The sequence below is a fragment of the Acomys minous genome (assembly GCF_964271855.1).
Source record: "Acomys minous genome assembly, chromosome: 13".
NCBI classification, from domain to species: domain Eukaryota; kingdom Metazoa; phylum Chordata; class Mammalia; order Rodentia; family Muridae; genus Acomys; species Acomys minous.
In genome coordinates this window covers 109,068,283-109,088,328 of record NC_140495.1, presented here as the reverse complement: position 1 = coordinate 109,088,328, position 20,046 = coordinate 109,068,283, and the positions used below count along the sequence as shown (strand labels likewise).

The 20,046-nt window shown below is 53.3% G+C and overlaps 1 protein-coding gene across 8 annotated transcripts in view; it reads left to right on the top strand.

The window, feature by feature from the left end:
- Positions 1-20,046, top strand: part of ANKS1A (ankyrin repeat and sterile alpha motif domain containing 1A) — a 155,058-nt gene that overhangs the window by 86,930 nt on the left and 48,082 nt on the right. For all 8 annotated transcript variants that reach the window (XM_084754171.1, XM_084754174.1, XM_084754172.1 and 5 more), the window contains one exon: positions 10,714-11,285. In XM_084754171.1, the coding sequence (XP_084610297.1) occupies positions 10,714-11,285 (572 nt within the window). The remainder of the gene's footprint in view (positions 1-10,713; positions 11,286-20,046) is intronic.

Below are 20,046 nucleotides of genomic sequence, written 5' to 3'. Positions count from 1 at the left end.
AACCATATGGTGGCTCACAGCCATCTATAGTGTGATCTGGTGTCTGGGTGAGTTGGTGCATGCATACTGTAGTCCCATCGCTTGGAGAGCACAAGCCAGAGGGTCTTTTAAGTCTGAGAGTTCAGGAGCATCCCAGAAGTAACAGACTGAATGCCCTCGCCCATCTCGAAAGGAAAGATAGAGAAAATGGTGCCAGGAGAAGCACTTCTTGTAAATACATGCAGTGTGGCGCAGTGGCCCTGAGAGGGGAGCTTTGACGCCGTTCACTGGGCTGGGAGGGAGGGTGGGACTAATGTGCAGGCAAGGCTTCCTGTATCCTGGCTGCAGCCTCCGAGCAGCCATCACACTCCATCCAAGAGAGGAAGAAAGCAGAGGCAGGGAAGTGAAGCGACAGACTGCTCTGGGAGTGAGGTCCAGAACTTGTGAATAGCCTGGCATTCAGTGACTGTAAAGTGCTAAGAAACCATATGTGATGTGTGTGTGTGTGTGTGTGTGTGTGTGTGTGTGTGTGTGAGTAACCTGACATTTAGTGACTGTAAAGTGCTAAGAAACCATATGTGATGTGTGTGTGTGTGTGTGTGTGTGTGTGTGTGAGTAACCTGACATTTAGTGACTGTAAAGTGCTAAGAAACCATGTGTGATGAGCTCTGTGTGTGTGTGCAACAGAGTCAGACACTTACAGGGAGGCACAGACTACACACACAGAAATGGCTCAGTCACACTGGCCCTCAGTCCTGGAGAGCAGGAGTGTTGCGTATGCCACAGCACAAGAGACTTCCCACCAGAAATGCTGTTCACGCCCACAGAGATGGAAAAACCCAGCCATAGGAGAAAGCTCCAGCAGATCCATGAGGCAGAAAACGCATGTGCCCAAAAGGCCAACATGAGTATGTGTGCATGTGTATATGTGTGAGCAGCCTGACTTTCAGTGATTGTAAAGTGCTAAGAAACCATGTGCAATGAGCTGAGCGCGCGCGCGCGCATGTGTGTGTGTGTGTGTGTGTGTGTGTGTGTGAGACACTGTGCACTGGACATTCAGGTTTGATAGCACAAGGGCAAGGAGGCCTGAGGTCACCCCACCCTCACCACTCTTGGGGGCTATGAAGTGGTGACTTCACATGAGCCACATGTGGTGGCTGATCTGAGGACCTTGGTGCATGGGAACACCACACAGTGCTGCATGGTGTCCAGGGGTTCCCAGATGCGGGCAAGAGGTGTTCCTGAGAACCAGGACTCAGTACGAGGACTCATCTTTTCTGAGGTGAGGCCCCGTTCTCTGCAGTCCTCCCTCGGCTCCTGCAGAACAGCCCAGCCTCTCCACCTTGCTCGGCATGGCACCACTGCTGTTGGCTTAGTCAGATCTCAGAAAGAGAAGATGGTGCCTGTGTTCAGTCCCCCATCTTTACCTGAAAGTCCAGGCTGGCTTTTCATGGCAGAAGCTTGCTCACCTGCGTTTATAAACAAAGAGCTTGGCCGCTGACTCTCACAGGCAGCAGCTTCTCCCCACCTCTGACTGAGGTTCTTGACAATGCCAGGCCTGTGGCCTCCTCCCTCCTCCTGCTGCTGTGCATCCGCTCACTTTCCCTGATCGAATAAGCCTTCCACAAAATGTTTTGATACATATATGTGTGTGTGTGTGTGTGTGTGTGTGTGTGTGTATGGACATGTGTGATAAATACGGAAAATAGATGAAAGGGGGCAGCGTATATTAAATTCACATGAAAGCAGTTTTTTAAAAACAACTTGATATTCAAAAGTGAAGCAAATTATGTTCACATAAGAGATCAGAGCTAGCTCTATGAAGAGAGTGTCTCAGCCAAGCCCTGAAACAGAGTTCAACTTGATAGGCCAGACGGATGGAAGCCGATCAGAGCTTCCAGGCAGGGGTGTGGCACACAGAGTGGGTGGAGGGAGGAGGCGGGGAGTAGCCGCAGCATGGCCAGACTCCAGCGTGGCTGGAACAAAGAGAACCTGTCATGGAGTGCTGGATCTCAAATGTCAGTCTTGACTCCGGAGACACAGCAGTATTGTGGAAACCTTAGGGATGGTGGCAGCACGGGAGCCACACTCTTTGAAAGGCTCGGGAAAGGCTGGGGGCAGGGATGGCTCGCACCCAGGGACCTTCATGTGTCTCTGTTGTGGGTAATTAGAACCTATCCTGAAGGGATGGGAGGAAGTTAGGGGATGAGGAAGGGGTGGGGTGACAGGCAGTGCTGCCAAGTGTGGTTGTGCCGGGGCGGGTGCTGAGGGTGAGTCCAAGGTGTCCAGCCTGGCTCACAAAGTATTATGTAATGTAACCAGAAATGGAGAATTGGAGAAGCCATGAATGAGGGGAAAGTCCGCTAAATTTGAGTGTCCTGTGTTCTAGGAGAAAGCGTGGGGAAGTGCCCGTGACGGCCGGAAACATGGCTCTGAGGCTTAGGAGAGAGGCTCAGATCAGAGGCTGGGTGAGAGGGAGGGTCTAGGAAGACTGGGGAGCTGAATGGTCCCAGCAGAACTGAGCACAGGGCAGGGCGGAAGTCTGTGCTTTCGGGGACCTGTTGCTTCCTGGTATTCAGGGCCCAGCTGGCTGGTCACTTTCAAGCCATTAGCACAGGAAGGAGAAAGTGCTTTAAAAATAGCCAAAAGTTACATGTGCCTCCTTGGCAGTGTGCTTATGCTAAGGAGGGGGGGTGGCAGATTTGAAAAGGACAGCCTTAAACGCAGGGTGCCAAGATAAGACAGGGTCACAAGCATCATACGCTCTGTATAGCAGAGAGCCACTGCCCTAAGTAGCAGCTGCAGCCCTTGTCCAGGTGGCTGAGATTCCAGGTCAGGAAAGCAAAGGAGAGCGAGCATGGGGCCATTAACACAATGCCCAGTGGCACTGAACTACAAGATGAAAACTGGAAAACTGACAGGCGATCGGAAAGCCACTGGCAAATCCTGACAGGGCAGGTGCTTCTCTGAGACAAATGGGAAGAAATTAAATTCTTTGGGTTTTGTCATGGTGACAATTACATGGAGCAGTTACAACCTCTGGGTTGCAGTGTTCTCGGAAGACCGTGTTGTCCTTGAAGGTGCTGTGGGTAAAGTTACAGTTGGAAAGAACAGAAGAGACAGTCACTTTGGTGGTGACATCAGTGTTCAGAGAAGAGGAAGAGAGAATTAAGATGGCGGAGCCAGGCATGGTGGCGCACACCTTTAACCCCAGCACTCGGGAGGCAGAGGCAGGTGGATCTCTGTGAGTTCGAGGCCAGCCTGGTCTACAAAGTGAGTCCAGGACAGCCAGGGCCACACAGAGAAACCCTGTCTCAAACACCCCCCCCCCCAAAAAAATAATTAAAATGGCCAGGCCAGTTGCAGGGGCTTGTGTTTGAACTCTTACTTGCTGCTTCTTGGTCATTTGCCTTGTTGAAGCTTCGGCGTCTGTAAAGCAGGGACCAGTGGTTGTTGGGAATTCTAAGGTGCCATGGACACAGAGAGCAGAGCTTCCTAAAGGGAAGTCGTGGGAGTAGAGCTTACCAATTAGGGAGGGAGCCAGCGGGGAGAGCAGAGGGGATCTGGGGGAGCCGAAGGGTGAGGTGAGTCTATGGAGGAATGCCTCAGTTGTTTCTTGAGACTCCACAGGCTCAACACTGCAGCAGCTGCAGGAGAGAAAGCAAATGGCTCTGAGTACCAACATTAGAGCTGGCCCAGGGCCAAGGCCAGGTGCCGTCAAGGTAGCTGGAGAAGCTAGCAGAGCAGGAGCAGCCTTATCCAGGCAAGGCTGGTGATGGCGCGGGGGCGGGGTCTGAGGGGCAGGGGGCAGTTAGTGAACAGCCTTTTCAGGGGGAACTGGCAGCGTTCGTGCTGGTGAGGTCACCAGGACCAGGTGTGGCAACAGTCCTAAGCCCCAGGGTTGAGGTATATCCATGGGCACCCAGGAAGGTAAAGCTGGTTAGTACGGGGCACCTAGACCAAGTCTCAGGGCTGGGCTTCCAACATTTGGCTTTTTTTCGGCCTGCTTGCAGGACCACTTGGAGGAAATCCCTTCACAAAGTCTGGGAAAACAAACCGACCTCTGTGTAGGGCTTGTCATGCCGAGGAGTTTGGAGATGGCTGTCCATAAAGAATGACAGACATGGCTAAGTGCCTGCCTAGGGCGGCACCATGCAGACCATTTCCCTACATCTCAGCAGCCTCAGTGTCCCTGTATGACAGGGGCAGGAGCTGGTTCGGTGGCAGAGCTGCCACTTAAACCCTAGTCCACTGAATCCAGCCCACGTCTTTACCCATGAGACGAGGATCACTTCATCAGAAACCCTGATGAGTCACAGGACTGGGAGGGACCACAGCGACGTGATGCAATCACAGAGTCATAGCTGCGTGTCTCAGTCCTCATGCGTCCCAGCTGTGCATGCCCTGAAAAAGATCCAAGAGGGGGCGTGGCTGGGATGGGCTGTGGCCTGGACCCACTGCAGTGGACTCTCTCAGCTCACAGTCTATAGTGTGACCATGTCACCTGGTGGGGACCTTTCTCCTGGAGAAAGCTTGTGTGTGTAGCCTTGTGTGAGCACCTGTGGTGTGGGGCACTCAGAGAGCCCTAGTCCTAAGGACAGAAAGCAGGACAGTGTGGTAGCCTGGCTCAAGTTAGCCCCTCACATGAGCTCCATTTTCAGCCCTAATTGAAACAGGCATAGGTTATTGGAAGTATGCAAACATCAAAATCTTATTATTCCAAACTCCTTGAGACCCTTGCAGAGCACCAGGGTAGTTGGCATGCAGCACAGAGGGCCCCTTGCTCTACAACTCTCACCGGAGTGGACATCAGCAAAGTGAACAAAGGTCAGAAGTCGCCCAGCTGGGACTTGGCACTGTCCTGCTAGGGAGAGCACTAGCACTGGCGTGTGGGAGCGGAAGAGGCAGCCCCGCCTCCCTGTGCACACCCTGTCTCCCACAGGGCTGGCTGTGGGAGGTGAAGGGGAGGCACTGCTCTCTGCTCCTCCAGAAGCTCTGGGCGGGATTGGGATGTTGCTTCTCTAACCTGGGGCGTCTTCACATCTCCTTCCAAGCCCAGTCAGAGCCCACCACCCCAGAAGCCTTCCGACTCACCCCAGCACACGTCTCCTTCCTCGGACCGTCGGGCTTTGCCATCCATTTGAACTTGTCTCCCTTTCCCGCTCTGAGGCAGGCATGGCTCCTTCATCTCCATGTCACCTGGGTGCGTGCACACTTAGGGACAGTGAGTGGGGACAGGAAGCCAGCCGCTTGGTCATGGAGCAGTCTGAGGGTCATGGAGATGCTCAGAAGAGTTTTCCCTGCGTTGTTTCATGTGTGCTGCCTTTGCTGATCTTTGTGAGGGGCAGGCCTGTGGAATCTTTATTTTTTAAATCTTATTTATTTATTTATTTTGGTTTTTCAAGACAGGGTCTCTCTGTGTAGCCTTGACTATCCTGGACTCGCTTTGTAGACCAGGCTGGCCTCGAACTCACAGTGATTTGCCTGCCTCTGTCTCCCGAGTGCTGGGATTAAAGGTGTGTGCCACCATGCCTGGCTAATCTATTTTATTTTATTAGGGTTTCCTATGATCTCTTTTTCTCTATTCCACCCCAATCCCTTCTAACACCCCAGCACCAGGTAGGAAAGAAAGAAGGCTGTGGGAAGGGCCAGTTGTCTTTAGCTACTTGCAGCTGGTTGGGGTCACTGGCCTTTTGTTTCAGGATATCTCCAACTTCTCACCAAACTGCATTAACAGCAACCAGGGGAGCAGCAGCAGTCTCTCTTTCTCCTGGCTCCGGCATTTACTCCCTCTACAGAGTCCTCAGAATTAAACTGAGTGCCACAAAGCCCCTCTCAGAGCTCACACGAGGCAAATAGCCTGCTGTGACAGTCTGAATCAGCCCCGTGTCCCACCCCTGGGATTAAAACAAAAACATGTTTACATATAACATAACTGAGGGGTTTTGTTTTTTGGTGGTGGTGGTGGTGGGTTTTTTTGTTTGTTTTTTTGTTTTTCAAGACAGGGTCTCTCTGTGTAGCCTTGGCTGTGCTAGACTCTCTTTGTAGACCAGGCTGGCCTCGAACTCACAACAATCCTCTTGCCTCTGCCTCACCAGTGCTAGGATTAAAGGCGTGCGCCACCACGCCCGGCACATAACTGGGTTTTTTAAGACACCACTACACAGAGGTGGCCCATGTTACATATGAGCAGTGTCTCAGTGGAGCTGTGGTGGCAAACAGACACGGTCAACATCACCAAGCTTGGGGCACCCCGGGCATGGATCTAAGCATTTCCCATGCCGTTTAATTCTCTCAGCAGTTCTGTACAGCTGGAATAATAATACACAAAGATAGCAAATGATGTGTGTGGGATCTCTTCTGTGACTCTGTATTATGTTGTTAATAACCTGTCCCTAAGGCTACACGGTGACCTGCCTGAACACAAGGAAACCATCAAGAACCAGGCATGGTGGTACACACGTAACCCCAGCCTCCAGGGGATGGAAGAAGAAGAAAGGTAGCAAACTCATGGCACCTGGGGACCGCAGCAAGACCTGAGCATGAGCCAGGCACGGAGCAGTCATTTGCCGTCTATTATGTCGTGCAGGAGTGCGTTGAATATGTTCCTCTCTGGGTTTTTCGGAGACAGGCTCTTGCTGTGTAGCCTGACTGACCTTGAATCGGGAGCAGTCCCCCTGCCTCAGGATGCTGAGCTGAGTCATAGATCTGAGCCATGTGGTGCTTATCCAGAGCCTTCAACTTTGTGTACATGTTCCCCATTGGTGGCCCAGTTTGGGAAGCTTAGGAGGAACAGCCTTGTTGGAGGAAGTGTGGCACTAGGGTTAGTTTTGAAAGTTTAAGATTCTCACCATCTCTCTCTGCTCAGTGTTTGTGGCTGAAATTGTGAGCCCCTTGGCTGCTTCTCCTGGGGCCTTCCTTGTTCATGGTGTGTGTTTTGTCCCAACAATAGGAAAGTAGCTTAAGCCACGGTGCTTAGGGTAGGTTCAGTTTTAGGAATGAACAACACGCGAGCTTATTAAGATCCCAGTTTCAGGCAAGCAGAGCGCCATACGGTTGTAGTCTGAGCACTGAGCAGCTGGATGGTAAGTGTGCAGCCAGTCTGGACTACAGAGCTCTAAGTTAACCAGGCTACCTAGCAAGACCCCATCTCGGTACACAAGAAGGGAGAAAAGGACAGACAGGCACACTAACGTTCTTGTGCATTGAGGTGTTCTTGAGGAGCAGAGGTCTTTCCTGGGGAAACTCACATAACTGACCATTTGCAGGTTACGCTTTGTGTGACTCACAGAGGTGCTGCCTACACCAACCTCTGTCCTACGGCTCCTCTGCCACGGCCTTCCCCGGCCTCTCTCTCTGCTGCCTCCTCTGCCCACAGCCTTCCCCTGGCCTCTCTCTCTGCTGCCTCCTCTGCCCACAGCCTTCCCCTGGCCTCTCTCTCTGCTGCCTCCTCTGCCCACAGCCTTCCCCTGGCCTCTCTGGTACTCTTGGCATCTGCCTCCCTTTCTTCGTTGGTGGCTGGCATGAATGAGCAACTGTTTGAAGGCCTCCATTGTCAGCCCCACCAGCAGCTAGAACATTCTGAGATCCGGTCAGAGGGAGCCAGGCGGTCCTTAGTTCTGGGCAGTTTTCCTTCTGTTGTTTCTTCACCACCCACAAATAGTTAACAAAGAACCTGGAAGCTGCTGCAGAGGAGCAAGGCCCTATGTTCCTGCTAGCCAGGCCCCTTCCTGGATGCCACCAGGGGTAGTGCAGCCTGGGCAGGAGCTATGGGCAGTCGACCAGTCACAGACTCTGCTGCTGTGAGTCTCTCCGAGGAAAGCACTGTTGCCCTGAACCTCCTTTAGACAGCCACGTGCTCCCTTCTCTGTGGCCTCGGCCACGTGCTCCCTTCCCTGTGGTCTCAGCCACATGCTCTCTTCTCTGTGGCTTCAGCACACAGAGTCACCAGGCAGCTTTGTTCTGGCAGCTGGTTGTCACAGTGGCTGTTTGCAGCAGTAAAGTCATGGCTTCCTCAGGCCCCAGTTGTGCTGAATGGAACTCTCGCTGTTCTCTCCCATTCCAATTGTTCATGCCTTGTCCACTGCTCAGGACAAAGAGCTGAGAGTTTCAAAGTTCCAGGCCTGAAGATGTAGAGGAGAGAGGGAGGCCCTGAGTTCATACTTCTGGTTTCCCATGGATTAGTGATCTGAGCCACAGTGAGTGCGCTAGTTGGCTGCCCCTCCTCTGCCCTGATGACCTGCCTAGAGCAGGCCTGAAGTAGAGGCCTTCTCAGAAACAGCAGCACTATGAGACCCTGATATCACCCTGTGGCATCCTGTTTTAGCACCCTGTGTCATTTAGTACCCCAGCTACCCTCTGTGTTGTGTACTGGGCAGCTGCCAGTGTATAAGGAAGGAGGAGTACAGTGGGGCGCGCTCTGCCACAGAAGAGGCTCCGGGCAGCACCCATGGGGTAGATGCCATCACCGCCTGTGGGACTGGGAGTCTCACTGTTGTAGTGGGAAAGGGATTTTTAAGCACCATGCAGTGCAACCTGCTGTTTTAGATGCAGAGGCTCAGCAAGATGATGTCACTACAGCTAAGGCCACAGCCAGAGAGGAGCAGCCAGCCCCTCCTCCTGGTGACAGTTTGCCCAACCCCCTACCCTTGGGCGTGTGTGTTGGGAGACCACAGATGGCTCTGTGAAAACACTGGAACCACACGCTCATTTCTGGGGTACCCCCACCTCAGGAACAGTTCTTAAGCTGTTTGGAACCACACAGTTCTGGGGTACCCCCACCTCAGGAACAGTTCTTAAGCTGTTTGGAACCACACAGTTCTGGGGTACCCCCACCTCAGGAACAGTTCTTAAGCTGTTTGGAACCACACAGTTCTGGGGTACCCCCACCTCAGGAACAGTTCTTAAGCTGTTTGGAACCACACAGTTCTGGGGTACCCCCACCTCAGGAACAGTTCTTAAGCTGTTTGGAACCACACAGTTCTGGGGTACCCCCACCTCAGGAACAGTTCTTAAGCTGTTTGGAACCACACAGTTCTGGGGTACCCCCACCTCAGGAACAGTTCTTAAGCTGTTTGAAACCACACAGTTCTGGGGTACCCCCACCTCAGGAACAATTCTTAAGCTGTTTGGAACCACACAGTTCTGGGGTACCCCCACCTCAGGAACAGTTCTTAAGCTGTTTGGAACCACACAGTTCTGGGGTACCCCCACCTCAGGAACAGTTCTTAAGCTGTTTGGAACCACACAGTTCTGGGGTACCCCCACCTCAGGAACAGTTCTTAAGCTGTTTGGAACCACACAGTTCTGGGGTACCCCCACCTCAGGAACAGTTCTTAAGCTGTTTGGAACCACACAGTTCTGGGGTACCCCCACCTCAGGAACAGTTCTTAAGCTGTTTGGAACCACACAGTTCTGGGGTACCCCCACCTCAGGAACAGTTCTTAAGCTGTTTGGAACCACACAGTTCTGGGGCACTCCCCACCTCAGGAACAGTTCTTAAGCTGTTTGGAACCACACAGTTCTGGGGCACTCCCCACCTCAGGAACAGTTCTTAGGCTGTTTGGAACCACACAGTTCTGGGGTACCCCCACCTCAGGAACAGTTCTTAAGCTGTTTGGAACCACACAGTTCTGGGGCACTCCCCACCTCAGGAACAGTTCTTAGGCTGTTTGGATGGGTCCAGGAACTGTTTGGTTCTATGCGCATAGAGTAGGTACAGTTTACAGAGACAGCAATCCCTGAACTGCAGCCAGGGGACCTGCTGCTGGGTGTGGTGGTGCCTCTGCTGATGGCATGGGTGCCTGTGTCCCCACAGGGTGTCCCAGGGTGCCTCTGATATGAGATATGGGCTTGGCCAATTATTTACGATACTTCAGAGCAGAGGTTTTTGAAAGTGTGGTAGTAGCTGGCCTCGGGAATTAGCAGTGTCAGATTTCTAGGGTGTAAGGGGGGTCTCCAGAGAGCAGCAGCTGTCTCCTGGCTTGACAAGCTAGACTGTTTCTTCTTCCAGTGGATCAGCTAAGGTTAAACTTAAACAAATAAGAGCAGCTGGGAGGCCTTGGCAGGAGTGAGGCGCACACATTCTCCAGGGAAAAAAAGGGGGGGTGGGGGTGGAGGGAGTTTGTTCCTGCGGAAGGACGGACTGACGGGTGTGGATGTGGCTCTGAGTGGCCTGGAGGAGAAGGAAGCAGCTACTTCCCCGCTGGCGTGTTTTGCACTCTAGCTAAGGAATTCCAGAAGTTGCAGGTGGTGATCAGGGCCTCCCTCTTCCCCTCGCTGCCTGCCAGAGGAAGGGAGGGTGGGCAGCTCTGAATAACACTGGCCTTTATGGAAATGGATCCAAAGGGCTGGCGCACACTCGCTGTCCCTCAGTCCGTCCTTACTTTGTCCTCAGTGCGTCCTTTCTGCCTGTAGTTAGCCCTTCTCCTAGCCTTATATAGCAAGGTCTGCTCCGTAATGCGAACGGAGATCTAACAAGAGGGGTGGCTGCCAGACAGCAGTAAGCAGGCCAGCGCTTGGAATGTCTTAAATGCTCTGACTTTGGGTACAAATTGAACATGAACAATATGAAACTGTTTTCTCCTTCCTCTCTTCTCTCCTCTCCCTCCCCTCAGCCGGCACAACCCCTCTCGCTGTCTCTGTTGAGAATTCTGCTCTGCCATCGCTTGCTGCATAGGAATTGTGTTGGGTTTTGCCACGTTTAATTTTTTATTTCTCTTTGTCCACTCCAAGACCACAGGCAGAGCAGCAGCAGCCGGAGCCAGGACTCTGTGGAGGGGCAGGACGGGCAGGTCCCGGAGCAGTTCTCAGGTCTCCTCCACGGCTCCTCCCCAGTGTGTGAGGTGGGGCAGGACCCTTTCCAGCTGCTTACTGCCCCCAGCCAGAACCACCCCGAGTCGCCCCAGCAGGACGCCTGCCACGAGGCCAGCATGCAGCTGGAGGAGCTAGGGGTGCAAGGCGCTGGGGCCCCGCAGCCTGGCACCCCGGACCAAAGCAAGAGAGCGGGCTTTGCCCAGGGCAGCAGAGCGCACCTCAGCACGTTGACTCGCACAGTCCCTCTGCACCCTGCTGGTGCTGAGGAAGAAGAAGACAGGACTGGGGCCAGAAGCCGAGCCCCTCCCACCGGCAAGCCCAAAGCCGAGCTCAAACTCAGCCGCAGTTTGTCCAAGTCTGACTCTGACCTCCTGACCTGCTCCCCCACGGAGGACGCCACGATGGGGAGCCGCAGCGAGTCTCTGTCCAACTGCAGCCTCGGGAAGAAAAGGCTTGAAAAGTCGCCTTCCTTTGCCTCAGAGTGGGATGAGGTAAGTCTGCGGTGATGTCACAGTCACAGAGAGCTCAGGCCTGGCCGAGCTGGCTGTAGCCCACCCCAGCTGCCCGTGTGCTGGCTTCTGGGACCAGGATGTGGGCCAGGGCTGCCCCTGCCCCGAGCACTGTGCCAGGAATGTTTCTAATGATAGTGACTGGTAAGCTCCAAGGAGCCCAGGTCCAGGAGGATAGGTCCCCAACAGTTAAACCTAAGGGTGGAGGCCCAGCAGAGCGGGGCTGAGGGAGGAACAGTTCCTAGAAATGACATGTGTTTGGAAACATTTGGAACCCATCTGCCTGTCTCACTCTGAAGTTACTTCAGACGAGCTGTGGCACTTCCTGTGAGTCCTCAGGGAGGCTGAGGGAAAGCCAGGCCTAGCAGGGGCAGCAGGTGGGGCGCGGGGAGAGGCTTGCCGCATCAGTCCCAGGGGACGGTGTTCTATTCTGGGTTCCTCCAGGCTGTTCTTGCTATGCTCTTGAGACCCAGAAGCCTCTCCCAGCAGATGCGTGCAGCCTGGCCTGCATTCCCAGCAAACACGGCCGAGAGGGACCTAGAGTTCTTCTCTGCAGTGTAGCTGAATGTGTGGCGGTGGGTGGGCTGCTCCCCCAGAGACCTTCGCAGGGTCTCACTGGGCAGAAGAGCATGTGTCTGAAAGACTGGGAACTGCACCGGGAATGTTAAAGTGCCCGCCTCACAAGCTGCCTGCTGGCTGGAGCTGCCTTTGACGTGGACGTAGCCTGTGTCCTAGGAACAATCTTGGGATGCATTTAGCTCTCTAACAGGAGAGGACAGTACAGCTGCCATGTGCATGTGAACATTCTGTAGCCCTTGGCCCAGCCCAGCTTGATGGGGCTGCTGCTGCGAAGTTATGTAAAGCAAACCCAGTGTGGGACAGGGTGGGGCGGCTCCTCCTGCCCCTTATCTCCAGATGAGACCAGGCTTCGGACTGTTCAGGCAGACACAGGAATCCTGTGCAGAAGACTTTTCATTGCTTAGTCAAAGCATTGGTGGACCTGTTGGAGAGAGGTGCCAGGCACTGGAGGGAAATCCCTGTGTGAGGCTGCCCTGGGGCCCTAGGGGATCACGCCACCGAGTGTGTGTAGATCCCCCTGGGAGCATCTCCAGGATAGCACAGGAGTGGGCTGAAGACATAGTCGGGAGCAGGAAAGGGCAGACAGGAGCCACACTGTGGGAGAGCGCTTCCAGAAACACCATGTTGAAGTGGAGTTAGACTGCAGTTAAGGAACTAGTAACTCCTAAGGGGGGATTGGGTTCCTAGAGTGTGCCAGTGTGGATGGGGTAAGAAGACAGGGTAAAAAGTAGACTTGGGCCAAATAGAGAGAGGCCTTGGAGGTGAGGCCGAGAGCTGGGAACTGTGTGAGGACTATTTCAGAACCGCTCTGAGGGGCTAGAAGGCAGCTAGGCTGTGGTGGAAATCACCCCTTCATCACGGCTCCCTCTCCGAGGTATCCATCTTCCTTTACACTCACTCAGGTGTGGTGCTGCCAGGCAGACCTAGGTACGCTCACCTTGTTCCTCTTCATGGAGAGTCAGCCAGGTCGCCGAGGCAGCTTCCCTCTTTGTACACAGTTTTCTCTGCTTAAAACATGGTGAGGTTCATGTGTTGTCACCACCTTTGCAAATGTGCACACACACACACACACACACACACACACACACACACACACACACACACAGAGCTCTTTTCAAGATCATGTTCCCCTGTGTGGCATAGGCTAGCCTCAGATTTTAACGTTTGCCTGCCTGCTGCGGCCTTAAGTGCAGGGATCATGGGCTAAGCCCACCAGGCTGCGCTCTAAAGCGCCAGAAGCACCGCTGTGTCACACAGGCTTGGTTTTGTTTGTTCACTGTTTGCTTGTTTTGTTTGTTGATCAGTCTCATCATGTAGCCCAGGCTGTCTCTGAATCGCAGTCCTGGTGTTATAGATAATGCACTACCATGCCAGGCTACACTGCTGTATTAAATCTGAAAAAGTATGAAGTTGGCTGAGCCCTTATTGGAAAGAACACTTGAGCCTCGCTTATGAAGTCGGAGGTGTGCTGGGGTAGTCTTGCGACAAACCCTTGTATGCTGTGCTGGGCATGGTCCTGTGACTGTCGTGTGCAGTGCAGAAGATAGGGCGCAGCCAACTTGTCTCTGAAGCCTGCCAGGGAGAGGGAAAGGCCCCAGGCAGCTGTGACCCCAGCACAGGTGGAGTTGCGGTGAGTCTGGCTGCACTTCTAGAAGGCAGAGCACAATGGAGACGTTTGGGGCCTGTGTAAATCTGGCCCTAAGGCCAGGGCCACCATCCACTCCACGTCACGTGGATGCTCTCCTACATCTCACGGTTATTGTCTTTTATTGTGAAACAGTCCCAAAGGCCTCGCTCAGTTCCTGGCTTGCCTAAGGAGGAAGCAACATGGCAGATTCTAACATTATCACTTGCCTGGAGCGCTGGAGAAAGGGCTGAACCTAGACTGTCTTTGGATCCCAGGAAAGGCTGTAGTGATGGTGCACCATCCACAGGTGGTGGCCAAGTGACTGGGACACAGTGCAGTTCAAGCCCTTTGTGTGACTGTCTCCCCACATGGCTCCTCCCCACCACAGAGAGAAGGGATGCGCGCTGGCCTCGGAGAGCCAGGCAGACACTGCTGTTGATCATGGAGGAGCTAATGGGCCTTCTCTTCTGAGAGAAGAGGCGGGGGAGAACTCGGCTCCTTGCATTTACCACACGCATCTTACATACTGTGGCCAGGAGAGCTGGCTAAGTGATGGCTGGGTGCCCCAGCTGGGAGCATGCTCCGCTCATAGGTTTGGGGTCCTGCTGCTGCTCCAGGCCTGGGGAAAGTCCGCCTCCAAGAGAGCATGCGTTAGCGACACTGGCCTTTTCCTTCTGTCCTATTGGAGTCTTGCAAACAGAAGTAATGGAGTCTGCTTACTAAAGAGCTCTCCCTAAGAAAGCCTCTGAAGCCAAACTCCAGGAGATGTTTTCTGAGTTCTTCAGCCAAGTCAGAGCATGTTGTCTTGACCCCTGTGCTTACTGGAGGGTAAACTGAGAAGCTGTGTGTGAAAAGCTTCCGGTGTCACAGAGAGGGGAAAAGCACACATACCCCCCACCTAGATGGCCTATGTGAGTATTTGTTACATAGCCAGTGTTAGATTGTTGTTCGCCACTTTCTAACTTGTTTTCTCACCTACTAGCTACACACTGTAGTCACCTTTCTGTGACAAGTAAGACTTAGAGATGGAGCAAGGAGTCTACGCCAGGACCCCATACATGCTAGCCAAGTGCCCAGGGCATTGCTGGGCTTCCTAGATGCTGTCAGCCATGTTCCTCCTACCCTTCAAGCCTGTTCCGTCCCTCAACCCTTGTTAGCCTGCCCCGTGCCCTACGGTGACAGTCCCAGGGAGAGCTGGGCTGTCCGTGTTCCTTTAGTAAAGGCTTCTGTCCCTGTGGGGGGCCTTTCCCAGCAGCCGTTCTAGTCTCTCCTTTACCCACCCGCATGGGTTCCCTGTGTGACTTGTCCCTGCGGCCTACTTTCTCCTGAGAAGCTTTAAACCGATGCTGTTGGTGTAAGTAAATGCTGGCTTGTTTTATGTGAGCATCTCATTTGGTAGCCCACGCTGGCCTTGAGGTCACAGCAGTCCTTCAGCCTGTGACTTCCTGGGATTATAGATGTACGCCACCATGCCCAGCAGTAATGTCATTATCAAGTCTCTTCAGTGAGATGTGACATCTTTCTCAACTGGGCGCCCTATTTGTGTCAGCCGTCAGCAAGTTTGGATGGTTTAGTGCAGGAGCTCAGCTCTAGCAAACTCCCCTTTCTTTGCCATGCTGGAGTGTTGAGGGGGTGGGGGTGGGGGAATCAGAACCCAAAGCTTTTCCCACTTCTGGCCATAGGAAAGGCTCTGTGCTCTGTCCTACTAGGGTGGTTAGTTTCAGAGGCGTGCTCCTGGACCGCAGTCTCCTAGCCTGTCCCCTGCACACAGTCAGAGATGCAGCAGCAAAGGGGAGTGCCGCCAGAATTAGATGCCGTGCACACCACAGTCTGTCAGCCAACCCTCCCACATCACGCAGGACCCGAGGATGCTGGAGCCGCTTACAACCTATTCACGCACTCCTGAATGCGGGTCACACCATTGCTGGAGTCCTCAGGGTGCCTAATAAAGCTGCTTGACTCTGTAGTGTGGACAGTGAGAATATAAGATGCCAACTTTTTTGTTTTTTTTTTTTTCAACACAGGGTCTCACTATGTAACCCTGGCTGTCCTGGAATTCACTCTGTAGACCAGGCTGGCCTTGAGCTCACAAAGATCAGCCTACCTCTGCCTCCCAAGTGCTGGGATTAAAGGTGTGCGCCACCACCGCCCAGCTATAGACATCAGCTTTTATTTTGCGTAACTTTTCACTTTGTGATTGGTTGAACTGCATGCAGATGGAGGACCCCCGAATGTGAAGGCTGACTCGAAGAACAAAAGTAACTGCCTGGTCAGGTGTGGTTAGGTGCATAAAAGTCTGCGAGGTCAGCTAGGTCCGCTTCGGGCCTCATTTTGGAAGGGATTGGAGATTGTGGAAGAGAAGCCCACAGAAGGCTGCTTGCCCACTTAGCATAAACATCTGAGCAGGGACACTTGGCTGAAGGCTCAAGTGATAGATCTGTGTTTTGTAGTCAGTGTTCATAAATATTAAACAAGTGGGGGACGGTGGAGAGCAGGACCGTGCTCTGTATGCGTGCTCAGAGTGGCTCCTCCGAAGGCATGTTCATTTGGGGGACACTGTGCTTTAGTCAGGATCAGTGGCTGAGGGACCCTCGGCCGAGTCCCTTCTTGAGAGGTGAAGTGGTCGCAGGAAGCGTACCATTCCAGTCAGAGTCCGAGATGCTCCTTTTCTGTCCTTTAGAGCCAGCATGATGTCATCAAGAGGGGACGTGATTGGTGCAGCTCCACAGAGGCTTTGGCTGCCTCAGCCCCTGAGAAGTCAGGAGACAGTGTGGGTGCACACAAGGTCTGCGCTTCCACCCATGAGCCTCCGCTCACCACAGGCCTGTTGTAGTGCGCATTGTCCCCTGGTATGTAAACTGACGTGCTTTATACTGGGCACAGCCTCCCACTCTAAACAAGAATGTGGCACTCCCAGCCCTGGGGACAGTTCGGAGCCTGGAGTGTCTATTTAAGTTGTTTCCTGGCACACATTGGAATCACAGCCTTACCCTCTAGGGTCCCACTGGTTTTGGGTTTGAGGCATTTGTTCGCACTGCCTAGGTCAGTCACTCTGGTGTCCAGGCAGCTCTGCGTTTTGGTCTTTGTGTCAGATCTAGGAAGTCTTGTTAGCCAGACTGACGAATGCTTGTACACACAGCCTTGTCAGTCTATAGACTGAGCATAGACAGACAGTTGGCTTCCCATGGCCTTCCTGGACCATCATGACAGCATGCTAGGGCAGCAGGGAGCTGGGGACGGGCCTGGGAAGTGCCCCTCACTGCAGCCCCTAGCCTGGACGTTTGGGCTTGCTTCAATAAGTTGCAGGCTGGTCCTCTTGCCTCCTGCCTCTGTCTGCCTTGTTGCCCCCAGCCCTGCCTCCCCCCTCCCTGCCCTCACCTATGCTTTCCTACTCCGTTTCTGTTCATGTCCTCTGTGCAGGGCAGGACAGTGCAGCCCTCCGCGCCTCCTTCCTTCCCATTCCTTAGCCCATCGTAAGGGCTTTTCTTCTGGTTTCTTTTTCTGCATTTGTAGCAATGTCTTCTCACGTTTGCGTTCTTGAGAGGCATTTATGCCTCCCATGCTCTCCCACAGCACCTCCTTTATAAGGGACTTAGTTCCACTCACCCGCAGCCAGAGAGCAGCCAGCGGGCACCACTGGGCACAGCACACACAACAGGGCAGAGATGTAGAGATTCTGTGGTGCTGGTGAATTTGTGAGTGGTGTGTGTGCATGCACGTGTGCGCATCAGTCAGAGAGGGGCGTGCATGTACATACATGATCACTGAAAGTACAAACCTCACCATGTAGCTCTGGTTGCCCACACAGACCAAGATGGCATCAGACTCGCCAAGATCTGCCTGTCCCTGCACCTCAGGTACTGGGCTTAAAAGTGTGTGCCACCATGTGGGGTTTTGAGAGTTTTTTTGTGGGGGGAGATTTATGTATATGGACGTTCTTTCTGCTTATATGCCTGGGTACCACATGCATGCCTAAAGAGGTCCCCTGAAATTGGAGTTAGTTTGTAAGCCATCACATAGGCACTGGGAATTGAACCCAGCTCCCCCAGGTCCTCTGGAAGAGCAGTCCACACTCTTAACCTCTGCGCCATCTCCTGGCCCTCCAACATTTTCTTTTTTTAAGCCAAAAGTTCTGAGGCTGCATGAAAGTTGGTAAGTGGACAACAAAGTGTGATCTTTACTTCAGCGCTGAGTCACCAAAACACTTTATCTGACCGTGGGGGTGGGGGTGAACACGGAACAGTGCTTTAGGGTCTTACCATGTGGCCCAGACTGGCCTGAGATCAGCAATAGAATTAGAGGGCTACATCGCCCTGTCCAGCTTTCACTTTCTAGGACATTCTTTATAGCACCAGCAGGCTGTGGACAGGAAGGTTCTGTGTGATTTTGTCAGTGGTAATTTGCCTTAGATAATTCTAAACAGTTGCAGCTGAGACACAAGAGGAGTCTTTTTATTCTGGGTTGTTTTTTTTTTTTTTCTTTGCTGTTTTTCATCAGGCTGGTTTGTTGAAAGCCTGCTGTGTCCTCAGCTCTGCTGTAGATGTGCAAAACAGCATTGCTCAAAAAGACCAAGCCCCTTGCCAGGCGGGACAGAGAAGGGAAAGCGGAACCCAGCAGGTTTGATAGTGTGCTTGGTGCTAAGTGGTGAGAGAGCTCCGCAGGGGAGAGCAAGGCTAGCTGAGGGAGGGACGACGCTGGCCTGTGGCATGGCAGGGCAAGGAAGCCAGCAGCATTACCCGGCTACTTCCTGTCCATCTCTGCTGTGAAATCCCACCCTCCACTGCATTGTCACAGGGATGGCCCCTGTCACTCAGCTCTCCTTCCTTTTCTGTCCCTCACTGCAGTATTTGCTGCCCGCCTGTGCTCGTCCTGTTTGTCTGGTTTGGTTTGGTGCTTTTCTTTTAGACTGTGTTGGTGCCTTTTAAATACCCACACATCCTATTTCTAAGTTGTGGAACTATAATGAAATCTGAATTCCTGAAGCTTCCTCAGGGTGGGACCCCCAGGTGACTGCCAGCATCCGTATCTCAGAAAGGAAGTTCCCATGAGTGGATCATGTGATCAGTAGATATAAAACCTAAATTCTAGGATTCTAAGACAAGGGAAGGGTTCAGAATTACTAAGACAGAGATCCAGTGGGAGGAGCCAGTGGGAGATCAGGTGTGAAGGGAGCCCCAAGGTGGTGAGTCCACCTGCAAGAGGCTCTGCCACAAAAAGCTTTCCTAGCGTGTCTTACGTATGTCCCTCCAGGAGCCTGGCACATCATCTTACATGCATCCCCTGGAACATGATACATTTTGCATGCACACCCCCAGGAGGCTGGCCATGAGTGCAGTTTGCCACCGCCAGTTGCAGAGTGAGATATGGGGGCCTTGCTCATCCTCTGGCCTGGGTGGAGTTCTTAGGGACCAGAGGTGAAGGCAGAAGAGGATGCGTGTCCACAGACAAGCTTAACACGGCAGACAGTGAGGGGGTGCGCCTCCAGGAAAGCAAGTCCCAGAGCTCATTTCGGCTCCCTTGGGAGCCCAACCCCCAGAGGCAGCACGGAGCCCTTTCTCCCCCCCCCCCCCCCCCACCTGTCTCAGTCCCAGGTCTCAGCTCCCTATGCGGAGCAGGCTGCCCTTCCAGCTCCGGTTCCTCTGTAGCTCTGCTCCTGCTGCCTTTCCCATGATGTCCCCTTCTGCGCCACCAAGGCCCCCCGAGCCGCTGGGAGCTACGTGACTCCTCTGTGTCTCACAAGCACTAATGGGCCAGTGTCTGGCACCACGGGACCCACCTGTCCATAGCTGAAGGGCAGCCTGATTGTCTATCTGGACAGGTGGAAACTGCCGGAGCTCAGTAGGGGCTTACAAGTGACAGTTTGCCTGGCAGTCTGTTTCTGGCTGTCCTCATTTAAACAGCCAGGAAGCCATTTAAACCCAGAGAGCCGTGTGCTTTGTCTAAATGTTCTTGTCCTTTATCATTTTCTTACTTCTTTGGGGTTTGCGGGGAGGGGTGTTGGGACAGGCTGTCCCTCGCAGGTCAGTCTGGTCTTGGAGCTCTTGGTGAACCTTCCTGGGTTGAGGGTTACAGGCACACACCCTGCGCCACCTTTTTTCTGCTTTGATTTCAGCAGGATGTGCTCCAGCCCAGTGAGGCCTTGTTCCTGGAGTCCTTACCGGAAACCTCTTCCATGCTACCACCAAAACAGTGTCCTGGAGACGTTTCTCCTCGGCCACCAGCCCTGCCCACTGCACAGTAGAGAACTTTCCGAAACCTAGTGGCGTGGCGTGGGTGTGCCTGTTGTCTTCACACTGCGGTTCAGGATAGAACTGCCCAAGCCTGAGTCTCAGAGGGAGTTTCTGAAAGTGAATTTTTTGTTTTTGTTTTTTGAGACAGGCTTTCTCTGTGTGGCCTTGGCTGTCCTGGATTCCCTCTGTAGACCAGGCTGGCCTTGAATTCACAGAGATCCTCCTGCCTCTGCCTCCTTGAGTGCTGGGATTACAGATGTGTGTTACCACTGCCCAGCTAAAAGTGGAATTTTATATCCTGTGGGAT